General features: G+C 48.5%; 5 protein-coding genes across 5 annotated transcripts; 3 read left to right on the top strand and 2 right to left on the bottom strand.

Annotated features, from left to right (window-relative positions):
• Positions 1–245: 245 nt before the first annotated feature.
• On the top strand, positions 246–1,310 carry Asppvi_006097 (uncharacterized protein; the record flags this gene model as incomplete). Its single annotated transcript, XM_043302002.1, has 1 exon — positions 246–1,310. The coding sequence occupies one exon, from the start codon at positions 246–248 to the stop codon at positions 1,308–1,310; it is 1,065 nt and encodes a 354-aa protein (XP_043157937.1).
• A 516-nt stretch (positions 1,311–1,826) lies between these two features.
• Asppvi_006098 (cystathionine gamma-synthase) lies at positions 1,827–3,730 on the bottom strand (the record flags this gene model as incomplete). Its single annotated transcript, XM_043302003.1, has 4 exons — positions 1,827–1,946; positions 2,042–2,084; positions 2,152–2,335; positions 2,392–3,730. 4 exons carry the CDS (start codon positions 3,728–3,730, stop codon positions 1,827–1,829), a joined length of 1,686 nt encoding a protein of 561 aa, XP_043157938.1.
• Positions 3,731–4,569: 839 nt separating this feature from the next.
• On the top strand, positions 4,570–7,899 carry Asppvi_006099 (rRNA-processing protein UTP22; the record flags this gene model as incomplete). The annotated part of the gene is made up of 1 exon (XM_043302004.1): positions 4,570–7,899. The coding sequence occupies one exon, from the start codon at positions 4,570–4,572 to the stop codon at positions 7,897–7,899; it is 3,330 nt and encodes a 1,109-aa protein (XP_043157939.1).
• Positions 7,900–8,074: 175 nt separating this feature from the next.
• Asppvi_006100 (putative nuclear envelope pore membrane protein) lies at positions 8,075–12,019 on the bottom strand (the record flags this gene model as incomplete). Its single annotated transcript, XM_043302005.1, has 4 exons — positions 8,075–8,276; positions 8,356–11,334; positions 11,387–11,535; positions 11,585–12,019. 4 exons carry the CDS (start codon positions 12,017–12,019, stop codon positions 8,075–8,077), a joined length of 3,765 nt encoding a protein of 1,254 aa, XP_043157940.1.
• A 1,307-nt stretch (positions 12,020–13,326) lies between these two features.
• On the top strand, positions 13,327–14,930 carry Asppvi_006101 (ubiquitin C-terminal hydrolase 37; the record flags this gene model as incomplete). Its single annotated transcript, XM_043302006.1, has 6 exons — positions 13,327–13,491; positions 13,566–13,660; positions 13,736–13,835; positions 13,894–14,075; positions 14,148–14,332; positions 14,386–14,930. The coding sequence occupies 6 exons, from the start codon at positions 13,327–13,329 to the stop codon at positions 14,928–14,930; spliced, it is 1,272 nt and encodes a 423-aa protein (XP_043157941.1).
• Positions 14,931–15,034: the final 104 nt, after the last annotated feature.

The following is a 15,034-nucleotide window of genomic DNA, read 5'->3' on the forward strand; positions in this document are numbered from 1 at the left end:
ATCTGGTTGATTCACTGCTAAACGTGCAAAAATACTTCACTTTATATGACGCCACTTGGAGCCAAAGGCATAAAAGAATCAGGGAGCTTAGTGTATCTCTAAAGGATCAGGAGCTTCCTGGGGAGTCCTACATTTGCACAGAAAGCGCTCCACAAGGTGTTCAAACCTTTAGCACCGGAGTAGTGATGTGCGAAGCTGTTACGGCTATCTAATTTCGGCAAAGAGTACAGGTCTGCCCCTCTGCCATGGATACGCAGGATTGTCCAGACTCGATAATCCATCGCCGAGGGAGCAGTCACTTGAATGAAGAGCCACTGCGAACCTTTCCACGAGGCCAACAGGGAGATATCGAGGACACATCTATCGACAAGTTCCAATCAAATGTCACTGACCGAGGCCGGATCGAATCGGAACGCCAGCGCAACTTAAGAGAAGACCACAAGATTGAAAATGGTGACCAGATAGCTTCGGCCGCCCTACCAGGTCCACGTGTGTCAGCTGCTGATGTGCGCCCCAAGTCGTCCGACATGTACCCTAGCCGATCATATACACCGGGACATCTCTCCAGATCGGCTTCACCAGATTGCATAGATCAGTCAGGCTCAGGGATTCCAACCTTGTCGTCGTCCTCAATCTTTGAGCGCGACGTGCAAAAAGATCTGTTACCGGTGCATACTTCACCCTCGATCCCTTCGCATATAAGTATGGAAGACCATATTCCCCCTGTACTGGAGGCGTCTTCTGTCGCAATCACCGACGACCGCCTTAGCCCAGATACAGTCGAGATCGTCACACGTAACGTCCACCAATCTGCTACAGCGGGAGTTTGTGGTGCCTTCGCTGTAGAGCCTTCGCTGCCATCGTCGTGTTTTGAGCACGTTAGAGATGGTTCCGAGGATTTAGAAGAGCCTCATTCGCCATGCAAGACTCTGGAAAGTACTAATGTACGAAGGTTGAGCTTCGTATCATTCGCTGACGTCGTCAATGCTGAACATGCGGAAGCTACCGATTTTCTTTCTAGTCGTGAATCCTCTCACCAGTCACCCTCAATGCGAAACAGCTCTCCATCGCCATTACGTTCCCCAAAGCTTCTTCATGAATTGGATACATGTACGGTCACTAGCACCCCGAATTCGATCAAGGCATCGGACCTTTCTTCAAGTAGGGAAAGTTTTGCCGCAGGTAGTCCACGGTTGGCCGTCCAAAGGCCAATCTCCCCTAACGTCGGTGGCGAGTTTAGCATAGAGACGATGCGACAGGCGTTGAGACGAACAGGTAGCGAGGATCTGATCATTGCCAAAGACAAATGATTTTCAAAACAAAACTATGGCGAGGATGCTAACGATCAAACAAGATGTTGAAATATCTCCGTGGGCTTTTTCGTACCTTGTTGCCTTGATTGTTATTGGAAAGGCAATTCCTCGGGGATCTGGTTTATTCATTCACGTATATAGTTCTAAGGAAAGCATATCGATCTCTGTGATAACGGGTAGCTTCTCGTTCCGTCTTGCACTCTTTGTTGAACTTTAATGATGTTGAATGGATACTAGGATGGACCTCATTTTCGTTAGAAATATATAGGCCTCAACAATGTCGAGGGATGCCGTTGCACACAAGCCGATCAATAATCATTATGCAATGCCAACCACTTTCAGGCCTTTGACCAATCGCCGCATACCGCCACTTATTCTGATTAAATGCTTTTCGGCCGGCGGATAGGCAGCAATAACAGTGGAGAACGAGTCCGTTTCGTAGGTATTGCAGAGTGAGACCGTAGCCTCTTACTAAGATAAGCGAGCTTCAAGATCCAAGAAATCGATCCTGATTTAAACCTTCGCTTCTGCGACTGCCGCGAGGGCTCGCTGGACTTGGTCGCGGAGATCCGATACATCCTCCAAACCAACGCTTATTCTCACCAAATTCGACTCGACACCAAACGAAGCAGCCTGCAATGGGCAGTAAGCGGAGGCTCTAATCCAGGGGAGGGGAGCGAAACATCGAACCGCAGAAGGAGAATTGGGGCGAACAACGCAATACTTACCCAGTCGAGCTCATTGTAATGTGCGAGTAGCGTATATGGCGAACTGGTTCAGATGCGTAAGCCAAAGCTTGCCAGAAGAACGCGTAGTGGGTGCGTATATGGACACTCACCTGAGCGTGAAATTTGTTCCAAGGCTAGGGCCTTTGAGAACTTCGAGGTGATCGAAAAAAGCGATGGCTTCAGCCTCAGAGTGGAAGGTGACGGAGAACAGACCACCATACCCACCATTGGGGGTGCGGAAGTCCTCGTAGAAAACCCTTGAAGTGTTGTACTTAGGGTAGTAAACATCTTTCACTAACAAGGAGTCAGAATGGAATCAAGAATTCGCCTCAGGATGTTGGATTGCTCACCAACGGGGGATCCCTTTAGCAAGGCTGTTATGTCTTCGGTGGTATTGTTTATCTTTTCGATTCGAGACACAAAGTCTCGGCTATTCCTCTCCAAGAAAACGGCGTCTTCTGCCCAGAGATTATCCTCGTACTCACGGCTGAAAGTGGTTCGCAGTTCCTGATAATAGCGCCCATGCGGATTGATAACAGCACTTCCTCCCATAACATTGCTATCTCCACTGAAGACCTTTGTCAGACTGCTGACAACAATGTCTGCATAAGGAAGCACATTGATGTTCAAGAAGTTGCCCACTGTCTCATCCACCACCACTGCAAAGTCATATTTCTGTGCAAGAGCATATATTCTCTTCAAATCAGGAGATTTGAGTAATGGGTTTCCCGGAAACTCGGTGAAAAGCGCAAGAAATCTCTCGCCACCTTCTAGTCGGGATTCCAGATCGTCTAGGTTTCCAGAGGAACCATGTCCATAGAACAGGCAACCAGGACCCCATTTCTCAAGCGTCTTCAGGGTATCTATGTAGGGGAATCCAAAGCAAATGCTTTTCAAAGGCCCTCTAGCGGCCAGAAGCATCTGGTGCGTATTGAAGATTGAACTCATACCACTTGGGAAGAGAAAAACATCGGACTCTGTCAATCCTGCTACTCTACCCTCTCCTGATGCTTCATCAAGAGCCTCACTTAAATCGACATTAGCAGTGAGAACGCCCGCGATTCGTCTGCGCACAGCTTGCTTCGCTTGATCAGCCAGTAAAACGCTCAAGTTCCTGCCGAAGCGCTCCTCGATAAATTGGACGTATTCACGGCCGTCCTGAGTTTCAGTATTCTCCGTCGACAAGTCAGGGGCCGAGGCAGCGACTGCACCACTCCGAACTATACCATTCGCTGATCCTCTTCCCTGATATCGCCGTGGACCCTTACAAAATTTCTGTGACGATTGCTCAATTTGTGCAGGTTCCTTATCCTCCACAAGGAATCCATCTCGCAGCGCGCTTAGACAAAATTCGCCCCGACGACTGGATATTCCATTTCCACTGTGCTGCCATACTTGCTTGGCCATAGAAGCGTATTCTGTTGGGTAAATCACACACGATAGGGGCGACCTTATCGTCTGTGGCCGGGACTCTGTGTGAGGGGCAGGAACGAAGTTGACAATACGGATTCTTGACGATTCTTGGGAGGGAATCCTCGAAATAATGAATGACCGGCATACGTTTGCAGTCTTGGGTGACGGGAACAACGAAGCCGCTTCTGTTTCGGTATTTCCATGAAGTTTTACAACTTCCCTCGCAAGATCCTGGATGATGGGATGAATGAAGAAGCGAGGATAGCCACATTTCATCTTTTTCACAATCCACGGTTCTCCTTCTTCGTAGGCTACATTGGCACTCCACGTAGGAAGTGATACACTGACTGCCTGGACTTTGGGTCAGCTTCTCCAAGAACGAATGCGCCTGTCAATTTAAAGGATTTTAATCGCCAGGGAAAGACAATAATATTCAAACGTATGTTGTTATCGGACTCAACTCCATACATCAGCCCATGATTGGACCATGACAGAGCTGTTTGGCGGCGCGGAGAGAAGCAACCTTGGGGTGTGCACGTACATGGTCAGTGTTTGGGGGAACGGGACCTCCGACATCTTGGAGCATGATAGCACGGATAGTATCGGTCAGAAGGCGTGGTCGCCAGTGAGTGTGGATTTGACTTAGATTGATCGGAGAGATCAAAGAAGATATTTCAATAAATCATTCAAAACTCGAAATGAGCAAGGACAGAGAGACGACTGAGTCAAAAAATTAGTGGTAACTGGACTGAGTAATTAGTTGCCTTACTACTATGTGCCGAGACCGATCTCGGCGGCTTCGCGTCGGGGCTCAAGTGCGGAGTGCTAACGGGTAGAATCCGTCGATCTGGTTGGCTCCAAGCAGTTTTATCACGTGGAATATTGGGGATATCAGGTGCTTATCTAAACAAAAAATGGTAGGAAAATGGCTTCGGAAAATTTATCTTAAGAAATTTGCTGCAGTAGTGTTGCACTTCTGAACTCATAATAATTTCTTTCAACCCCTACCGCATTGGGTTGATATGATTTTCTAAGCGTATTTGCGCTTTAAAATAGTCGCTTTTCCCTTTCTCATTCTCCTTATAATTCGTCGCAGTCGTCTTGCTTTGCATAACATGTCAGCCCACACTGCGAAGAGAAGGAAACTAAGCCCGCCCCCAGAAAATGGATCTACTCAGAAGTTCAGCTCAAACGGCCGGGATGCTGAGGCGTCGAGGAGTATCCGTTCAAGCAGAAAAGTGCAGGGCGACCGCTCCGGAGAACTTGCACTAGCCAGTGGACTCTACAAGTCCAGCTTCTTCAAACTGCAACTGGATGAACTGCTGTCGTCGTCGAAGCCCAATTACGACAAACAGGTCTCAAGAGTTCAGGACACTCTACACAGAGTAAAGGAGGCCATCGAACGACTCCACGAGAGACCTCCGATGCTAGCTTGTGAGGCGGAGAGGGAATTGCGCACCACATATGGCATTGTTGTCCCGTTCCCGGAGCCGCGACCCTCGAGGGAGACAAAATACCCTGTATCTTATGCTCCGCCAACGGACATCAATGTGGTAGGGAGTTTTGCCTCGAGAACCGGTACCAAGCAGACAGAGAAGTACACAATCGATCTAGCAGTGACAATGCCGCGTTCACTTTTCCAGGAGAAAGATTATGTCAATTACCGCTTCTTCCACAAACGAGCGTACTACATTGCATGTCTTGCTGCCGGCCTTCGGGAAGCGCAAGACCTCGGCCTGGATGTCAAATTCGCTACGCAGGAAGGCGATAGCCTTCGTCCAGTCCTCATCTTGGAACCGAGCAGTACTAGCAGCGATTTAGCGCTCGCAAAGTCCCAGATCCGCGTCATCACGGCTATCGAAGATGATTTGTTTCCCATCTCTCGAACGTTGCCAGCGAAGAATAACGTGCGTCACGTCTCAAGCGAAAACACCGGCAATAGTGAGCCTACGCCCTTTTATAATTCGGCTCTTCGCTCAGAGGCCACCGTCGCGTCTTATCACAAACACGTACATTCGACCATTCGGCAATGCGACTCTTACCGAGACGCTTGTCTTCTAGGCCGAATCTGGCTCCAGCAACGGGGTTTCGCCTCATCGTTTCACTTGGGCGGCTTCGGGGGCTTTGAGTGGGCGTTGCTCATGTCTCTTTTGTTGGAGGGTGGCGGTGCTAACGGGAAACCGATCCTTCTCAAATCGTATAGTTGCTATCAGCTGTTCAAAGCGACTATACAATTTCTCGCGGGCCGTGACCTTACCAAGCCATTACTATTTTCCACTGTTGATGGAATTTCATTTGCCGGGGATGGGCCTGTCGTATACGACGGGAAACGTGGAATCAATATACTCTACAAGATGACGCCTTGGTCTTATGCTTTCCTTCGCCACGAAGCAGGCATAACTCTCAAAATGTTGAACGAGTCGCGTGATGACAACTTTGATAAAGTCTTCATTGTGAAGGTCAATGAACCCATGTTGAGATTCGATCGGATCATTGCACTCCCCTCTTTTGACAACGGCAACATTCTTCAAGCTATTCGCAATCAGCAGGCTATCTACGGTGTCCTTTTGAAAGCTCTTGGAGATCGAGTCAAACTTATTCACATCTCCAGCTGCTCCATCGAACCATGGTCTGCCCTAGCCAAACCACCGTCGAAGAAGCTAAAGGAAAGAATATCAGTTGGACTGCTTTTGAATCCAGAGAACGTTTCGCGCGTTGTCGACCATGGCCCTTCCGCGGAGCAAAAGGAAGAAGCAGCATCTTTCCAGTCGTTTTGGGGAGAGAAAGCTGAACTCCGGCGCTTCAAAGATGGTAGTATTCTGGAGAGTCTTGTGTGGTCCGATCATCCATCCTCGAAATCGATAGTCTTTCAGATATTGTCTTATATCCTGCGGCGCCATTTCAATTTTGTCGACCAAGACATTCATTATATTGGCGACGAATTCGAGGAGAAACTTATCAGCTACGGAAATGGTATAGTCTCATATACTAGCCCGTCCTTCCAGCTGATCGCCGATGCCTTCAGCTCGTTGGAAAAGTCTATTCAAGACATGGAAGGTGTTCCATTGACGGTGAGACACTTAGCCCCTGCTAGCCCGCTTTTGCGATACACTGCCCTCCGGGTTCAACATGCTCCTAGCATACCGGGTGAACGCGTCGATGTGGTGCTCCAGTTCGAGAGCTCGGCGCGTTGGCCGGACGATCTTGCGGCAATTCAGATGACGAAAGTGGCCTTTCTTGTCAAAATAGGCGATTGCTTAGAATCCTCTGGTGTCGCTACTTCTTGTAGAGTGGGCTTAGAGAACGAGACCAGCCGAATTATCAATAACGCATATCTTGACATTTTCCATGCATCCGGTGTCATATTCCGCTTGCGCATTCATCACGATCGAGAGCAAACCCTGTTAGAACGGCTGCTGAAGCAGAAAGGAGAGAGCGCTCAAGCAAAGCAGGATGTGGCGTACGCTCTGGCGATGTACAAGCGCACGTTTCTCCAATCACCTCGTCTCACTCAAGCAATCCGTACCCTGTGTACACGTCATCCATTGCTGTCGCCTACCGTTCGCTTAGTCAAGCATTGGTTCAATTGTCATCTCTTCAAAGGTCATGTATACGACGAATTGGTGGAGTTGTTCGCAGTTCGGGTGTTCACGCAGCCGTATCCATGGGATACTCCGTCCAGTGTCATGGCTGGCTTCCTGAGAACGCTCCATCTGCTCTCACGGTGGGATTGGCAGCAAGAGCCGTTAATGATTGACCTGGGCGGGCAGTTAGATCAAAATACAGTTGAAGTGATCCGCACGCGCTTTGCCGCCTGGCGAAAGATCGATCCGGCGATGAATAATGTCGCTCTGTTTGTGGCTTCAGATATTGATACCGACGGGATCTCCTGGACACAGTATGAAATGCCTTCGAAGGTTGTGGCAGCTCGCATGTCCTCTTTGGCAAAGGCGGCTGTGAGATTGATGCGAGAAAAAGGATATGCTCTCGACGTTTCCGACCTCTTTCATACATCTTTAGCGCCTTATGATTTTATTTTGAGTTTACGGTCGAAGGCCCTCACGGAAGTCCTAGCATCGTCATCATCCAGATTCAAGAACCTGCAACAACAGGTCATTCCAGAGCGAGCCGATAAGCTCACTGTGGTCAGAGCATTCGTTCGCGAATTGCAGGCGTGCTTTAGTCCAAACATTCTGTTCTTTCATGGCGATGAGCAGTGCGACGTGATTGCAGGCCTCTGGAACCCACATACGGTTAAGCCCAAGAATTGGAGCCTAAAGATGACATATTCCACATTACCCATTGCCCTGGTGAGACCGGAGGTGAAAGGCAGTGAAGATGTCTACATCAACCAGACGGCTATCTTGAACGAGATTGCGAGGCTGGGGGCACAATTGATTGAAGGGATAGATGTGCACAAAGAAGCCACGGGAAATAGTGCTTAGGAGACGTGCTTTCGGAGATGTACTATATAGTAGTACCCAATTCAGCGCCGTTGCAATGCAATGCTTAGAAAATAGAAAAAAGGGAAAACATGGAATAGGATAATACACAGACAAACGCGATACATGAACGGCTCCAACTAGCCTACATAAGTGACAATCATTCCCTTTCCCCAAATCATGATCCGGCCAATAGCTTCTCCGACTTTCCTACTTGCGCCTGCGAGGAGAAAGAACAAAATTTGTCCTTGATTGCAACGACCTCGTAGGTTCCTTCGTCAGAGGTCTTGATCGTTTTCTTATGCTCGTAGGAGATATCGTGTTTGATATCCAGGACTTCTGGTTTCTTTCCTTTTCGGGGGATAGAACTTCGGATGTAACTATGAAATGACGATGAGCATCACAATCTTCTTTGCTTCAGGGTAGACGGGAGACAATGAAACGAAAAAGAAGACTTACGTGAATTCGAAGGGTGGTGTGCCCCAGAACTCGAACTGGAGTTCGGCTTCTCCACCCTCATGTATATCAACAACAGAGGTTTGACCTCTGCTAATTCTAACGCTCGGCATCTCATGAATGGTTTTTGTTATGTTCTTGTGCGCCTTACATTTTCCACTGGCACCGTCGCTTACTGCGGTAATGGTGAATATACCAGGTCTTTCCGCGATGCGTCGGAAATTAGTTGTGCGGGAGGTGGCCTTCCTCGAAACCCCATCAAACGTGTAAAACACGTCGAACGGGGCATGGCCAGACAGGGAGAAAGACAGGCGCTCCCCAACACAGTAGTCGATCTTGGATTCGAGCGGAATGATTGTCGGCACATCGGATACGGCGACTCTGACTGTTGAGGCATCGTTCTCGAACGTCCGCTGACATCCTCGCGCATCTCGAACCTTGTGAATGCTCACGACGTGCTGGCCTAGATTCAGATAACGACGCGGAATAGGTAGATTGTATCGATTGGAGCCGATGTTGGGAATTGACACGATCTCGGGTTTGGCGTTCGAATGGTGTTTGATATTGATCTCCAGGAAGAACGGCGCAACGCCTTCCAGAGTAACAGGAATGGACTCTTCACCACTGACATCCTCTTTACAAAACCCATAAATGTGGCCAGGGGCATCAAACCGCGCAGATGGCAATGGGTTCACTCTTTGCGTCACAATCACAGGCTCACTTCTTGGGTCATAGTCGTAAAGGCTATCGCCGACTTCCTTGAATTTGTACGTGTATAACCCGGCTTCAGATGTGTCCATTTCCATGGACGTTACATGGAGAGCCGTCTTAAGGCTTCTTGTTCGAACAGAGGACGTGCCACGGGTCATTTTGCGTTGCTGTTCACACTGAATGGTATATGGCGGATTGCCTGTCAGGCGAAGTTCCACACTATCATCGTCACCTTGACAAACGTCGCGCTTCTCGATGGGGCTTCCCATTACCAAAGGGGAGCCGTCTACAGCAGCAATATGCGGCCGAGGTATCCAAGAAACTTCGAAATCCCTAGCTGCTTGGTCAATAGATCCAGGGCAAGAGCTGTCTGTCACGCCAATGAGATTATAGTGCCCTTCCTGCGTCACTGACAAGACACTGTTTTCCTGCCAGAACGTCTTCTCAATAGCAGGGGAGTCAACGTCTAGATTCCTGTAGTTCACCGTCCATGGTCGTTCACCGCTCAGTCTCAGCGGAATATCAACCTTTGCACCTTGCAGGGCTGACACAGTTCGCTTCTTATCGATTTGCCCAAACGATACGTGAGGTGGCTTTGACCGAGCATCAATCCTGATGCTGTCTTTTAAAGTCCGTTTGCAGTTCGAACGATCTTCAACGCTCGTCAGTACCAGATTATATTCACCCCCACTAACGAGTCTTTCAGTGACAATAGTGGCAATCTCGGCATGGGATTCTAAGACGTGTTTGGATTTTTTGCCGTTGTGGATCAGTTCGTAATGCAGAGTCCAGGGCGATTCCCCAAGGAAGGAAACGTCTACGGAAACGGGTTCACCAAAACAGGCTCTGCGCACTTCCCTGGAGCCAAGGAAATGAGCAGAGGCTGGTGGCTTCACGTCCTGTTCCAAGACAGGCACTTTATCTTTCAAAGAGCGAGGCGCATAGACTGTATCCGCAATATCTATGAAGCGGTATCTATAAAATCCGGCTTCAGACGGAGTGAAATCGAGTTGAGTGCGCAGACCATCGACCGTCAGCGACTTGGTTTCAACACCTTTCGAGTGCTCAATGCTGTACCGCAGGCGGAATGGCGGCGAGCCAGTGAGATCGAGATCAAGGAGCAGACCCACGGAGTTGTTGGCACACTTGTCGAATATCTTCTCGTACCTCAGGGCTAATTCAGGCTCCGGAGGGTTGTGAAGATAGCAAGACGAAGGCTCCAATATTTCTCCAGAACAAAATTGGCTCGAAATAGAGTTCAACATATACCAGCCTGATTCCTTTATCTGAGGCTTCTGGTCGAGGTCTTTGAGCGAAAGCTGGCGAATCTTGTCGGACGCATCCCTCTCATCTAGCTCGTTGCCCCTAAATGAGTAACCCAAGGAGAAGGGCCCATCGTTGTCATATCCTTGCCCAACCGGGTGAAACTTTAGGGGAAGATTCACATGTTCTCCTTTCGCGACCTCGATGAAATGCTGGTCATCGCAGCCGGACAATGATAGACGAGGTCTTTCATGTACGGAGAACTGGTGCCAATGCGACAGCGGCTTTGGCGAGGATCGATCAACTTCGTCCAGAAGCGTCGAATAATTTGCTATATTCCCACAACCGTCATGGACTTCTTCAATGGTATAGAACCATTCCCCTCCCACGTTCAAAGATTCGTTCAGTGGGACTTCGATGGTTTGACTCTGGGCCCATGTGATCTCTGGCTGTTTTGCATCAAACAAAATGCCTGAGCTTCTCTGCCCAAGCAATGGCGACCGTAGGTGATCAGGCTGAATATTCTGGAAGGAAAATCCGCGATCAAGCCTATTCACTTGTCTACTATATTTGATCTTCAACGGCGGTGTACCCTCAACCTCCAACACCAGATTAGATAATTCTCCCTTGCATTTGTGAGTATGGGAGGTCTTGATTACTGCGCGCGGACAGGAAACAACAAGTGCGTCAGATGAGCGCATGCGGACCTCAAGATTTGACTCGTCCACAACTCTTTGTAAACGATAGATGCCAGTGCGCCGGATGGGGTAGAGTATATCACGGTGCGCGAGTGCGTCCGAGCTCGGAAATTTCTTGCCTGCCTGACGTTTCATCTGCTTCAGCTGCTTCGATGAGATTGTAATCGTTTCATTTTCACCAGTGCTGAGATCTAGGCGTAATAGTTCTATGAGAACCGGGTCGGTTTGATTGACGCGAATCGGTACATTAACCGTGCTTTTTTGAGAATCTAGACAGAAGGGGATCTGATCCGGATTCAGAACGGCGGATCTAAAGAACGTCAGTTGGCGGGTATGGGTCATCCTTGACGAGGAGAACCTACCCCTCCGGTAGAATGTGAACGATCTGCTTTCCGAGAATGAGAGAGGCATTATGAATGATATCTCCAGGTTTGACACTACGTTCAGAAATGGATAGTTCCCGATCGTATGCCACTTTGATGATTCCAGAGATCCACGCACTCATTGGAATCTGCTTGGTGTGAGCAAGTCGACGTCACACGGCAGGTTGGGATACGTACAGGAATTCGAAACATGAGAAACATGTTACCGACTACATGGACCAAGAAGATCGCCAGCGTTGTTGGAAACGCCCACTCAAGCCAAGGTATGCGCAAGGCCTGCAGGCCGAAGAGAAAAATTCCGTCAATGGAAGCCCATTTTAGAAACAGCCAGGTCGAGTCCAGCTCGTCTGAAGCTGTCCAGGACTCATAGACACGCCATGCATTGAGCGCAATGTAGAAAGCTACCACGTAGAGCCTCTGCGACGGGGCATCTATCACGCCGGTCGGAACGAGAGGCGCGTCCACTTTGGTCTGCGGTGCTTTCACTGGGGATCTCCGCCGCCCGATATCCCCCGGCTTAGGCCTCGTCGGTGTAATGTTATACTCTCTTGTTCTTTGAAGCGTTTGAGGGGTCTGAGGAAAGGCAGACCGAAGTCGAGGAGTGCCGTTCATGGCATGCTGCGGTCGCCGAGATGAACCCGCTCTTGATCGAGGTGAGTCGGACTATACGAAGGGCCAATCTATCAAAAGACGTCAAAAATCAAAAGAATAACCTAATAAGTTGAAAAACGAGAAAGCCATACGCGACTGTCGTCACTCGCAATTGAAACAGGTGATAGGTAGCACTGTCACTTGAGAGGATCGCGACAAATTGAGATCGATAAATATCCCTAGAATCAGCAGCAACAGCAGTAGTGGCAACGTCTGAGAGATGTGTATGTAGTAACAACTTTGTTAGTATGGTTGTTGACTGGAAGCTAGCAGAGAACGGGGAAAAGAAGAGCTTTGCGGTTAGCGGGTCGACAAGTGCGGATCTCACAGCTCTTAGCATACTTCCTCCAGCTACATGGGAAACTTCACCAACTATGATGATGTCCTTTCATTTCGACTCGATATAAAGAGGGTCTTCCATTTTTCCTCCTCATTTTTATCTTCTTTTTGGTTCCATTTCTCTCTTGACCATATTAAATCTATTTATGTTTGTTGGATAAATTGGGTTTGTAGGATCGGAATTAAGTAGAATGCCTCCGTTACCTCTTGTTAAGATATCCAGGAAATTTACTTACACAGTACATACTGGTCATACATAACGTACTTGCAGGTAATTCGATCGAAATATTCCACAGGTGTGGAGTATCCGATCAGGTCTCTTACATATCATATCACAATCGATCTAACATCTTCAAGTGTCTCCTCGTAGTTTCCAAGATGCCATTACTACTACCATACTATGAATGGACTCATATAGATACCTTGACGCGTGAAGTCGCGTCGGAGGAAGAAGAACGAGAAGGAGCTTTGTCCAATCAGAAAGCAGCAATGTTGAGCGAACCCAATTCAATAAGGTATCGTGTACGGAGTATACCTATCCATCCATTATTATTTCATCGGCTTGGTATCTACTCCATATTCTTGTTGTCTATCTGAGTCATTTCGATGGTTCCCCTGCAAATAAAGAGATCAAGAGACGTTGGTTTCATTTCCCTCCCACCACTTTAGGAGGCTTGGGCTGTTCCTCCTTGATCTCCGTCTTGTCACCTACTCAAAAGTGGATATTGAAAAGAAGCCAGCGAGCAAACTTATCTATCAATTTCTTCCTGATAACACCTGACACCGGCTCTTGACTTCTGAATGAGTGTTGTGACATTCTGCAATTTTGCTGATCATTCGCGATCGGACCTTGTTCCTAGAGCACATCTCCCTGAAGAGAACTAAGCTAGCTTCTGCCAACCACTCTACGAAGGAAATAATTGGCCAACATGAGCCAGCGCAACAAACGCAGAAGAGTAAATACCAGTTCGAGCCCAGCATCTGTGTCGTCGAATCATACGATGGCAAATCCATCAACTGCAGCACCATGCAATCCTGCCAATGTATTGGAAAGGCAGAAATGGAACGGCTTCTGCGAGCTTGAGTCGGAGCCGGTAAGTATGATCGCAGATTCATGCTGTTGGTATGCGCGCTACTTTGGCCACGAGCCGGGTCTCATACTCGCTAGGCTATTTTTAATGTGATGCTCCGCGAGTTCGGAGTCAAAGGGGTCAAGGTTCAAGAAGTCGTCTCACTGGACGATGAATTGATGGCATTCCTAAAGTATGATTCTTCTGGTGCTATTTTGTCGACATTCTTTCGGCCTGTTTGATCCTGAAAAGGCTTACGTGCAAGTAGTAAACCAGTATATGGTCTAATCTTTCTTTTTCGTTGGCGAGAAGATGATCCTGATAAGCAGGAAGCGAGCTGTCCAGAAGGGCTTTGGTTTGCAAACCAGGTCTGTTTCATTCCTTATATGTGTCTCATGCTCATTTTCCTTGACTTACCTTGCAAAGACAGCTAGTAATGCCTGCGCAAGTGTGGCACTCCTGAACATTGTAAACAATATCGAAGGTATCGACCTTGGGGAAAACCTACGACATTTCAGAGAATTTACGATGCCGTTCACACCAGCATTGAGGGGAGATGCCATCAACAACTTTGAATTCGTCAAAAGGATACACAACTCATTTACAAGGTGGGTCGTTTGTTACTGTTTCTTCTTCTTCCTGATCCCTCATCGTGACTTCATCTCACATCTGAGACGCAGGAGAATGGACATACTGAATTCAGATCTGCAGCTGAAGGTGGAGGCGACATCCAAACGTTCTCGATCGGGCAAGAACAGGCATGATGAGTTTGAGACTGATGCTGGATTCCATTTTATCGCATTTGTCCCGGCGCTGGGCAAAGTCTGGAAGTTTGACGGCTTGGAGCGTCAGCCCCAAGCTCTCGGTGAGTATGCTTCAATATGCACGAACAGTAGACATGAGTTGATAACAATTCAGGGGAATATGCGCCCGACGAGGACTGGTTGACTCTAGTACGGCCCAACATCCTCACCCGGATGGCGGAGTATGAAGAGGATCAAATTGAGTTCTCCATTCTCAGCGTGGCCAAGGATCCGCTTGTTGAGCTCGAAGATATGCTGGCAGTCAATGTAAAATGCTTGGAAGCAGTCAACCGCAGGTTGGCTTCCCATGAGGAGGCCGAGGAAACCTGTCCCGGGCCAGAATGTCCCCCGTCTCTGCTCGAAAACACAATACTGGGACCCGATAGCTCCTTTAACTTAACGAGGCATCGCATCGAGGGTGTGATTATCCCACCAGATCGTGAAGTACAATATGCTAAGGCCTCAGCGGAGGAACTGAGACAGCATAAATACCAGCTCAGCAACGAGCAGCGGGAGCTTCGAGCATCTATTTTGGAAGAACAGCAATCCCACCGGGCGGACGATGACTATGCAACCGGGCGGCGGTTCGACTACGGTCCAGCAGTAAGAGCGTGGATTCGGTTCTTGGCGCGCAAAAGGATCATAGAGAGCTTGACTTGATCAAGCTATTGAGGTGAGGGAGGCTCCTGAGACTCGGAGAAATCAATTTCTGGCTTGAATACTTCTTCAGCTCGATGAAGAAATCCCAAGAACTGACTAGACTA

Source organism: Aspergillus pseudoviridinutans (assembly GCF_018340605.1).
Source record: "Aspergillus pseudoviridinutans IFM 55266 DNA, scaffold_4, whole genome shotgun sequence".
Taxonomy (NCBI): domain Eukaryota; kingdom Fungi; phylum Ascomycota; class Eurotiomycetes; order Eurotiales; family Aspergillaceae; genus Aspergillus; species Aspergillus pseudoviridinutans.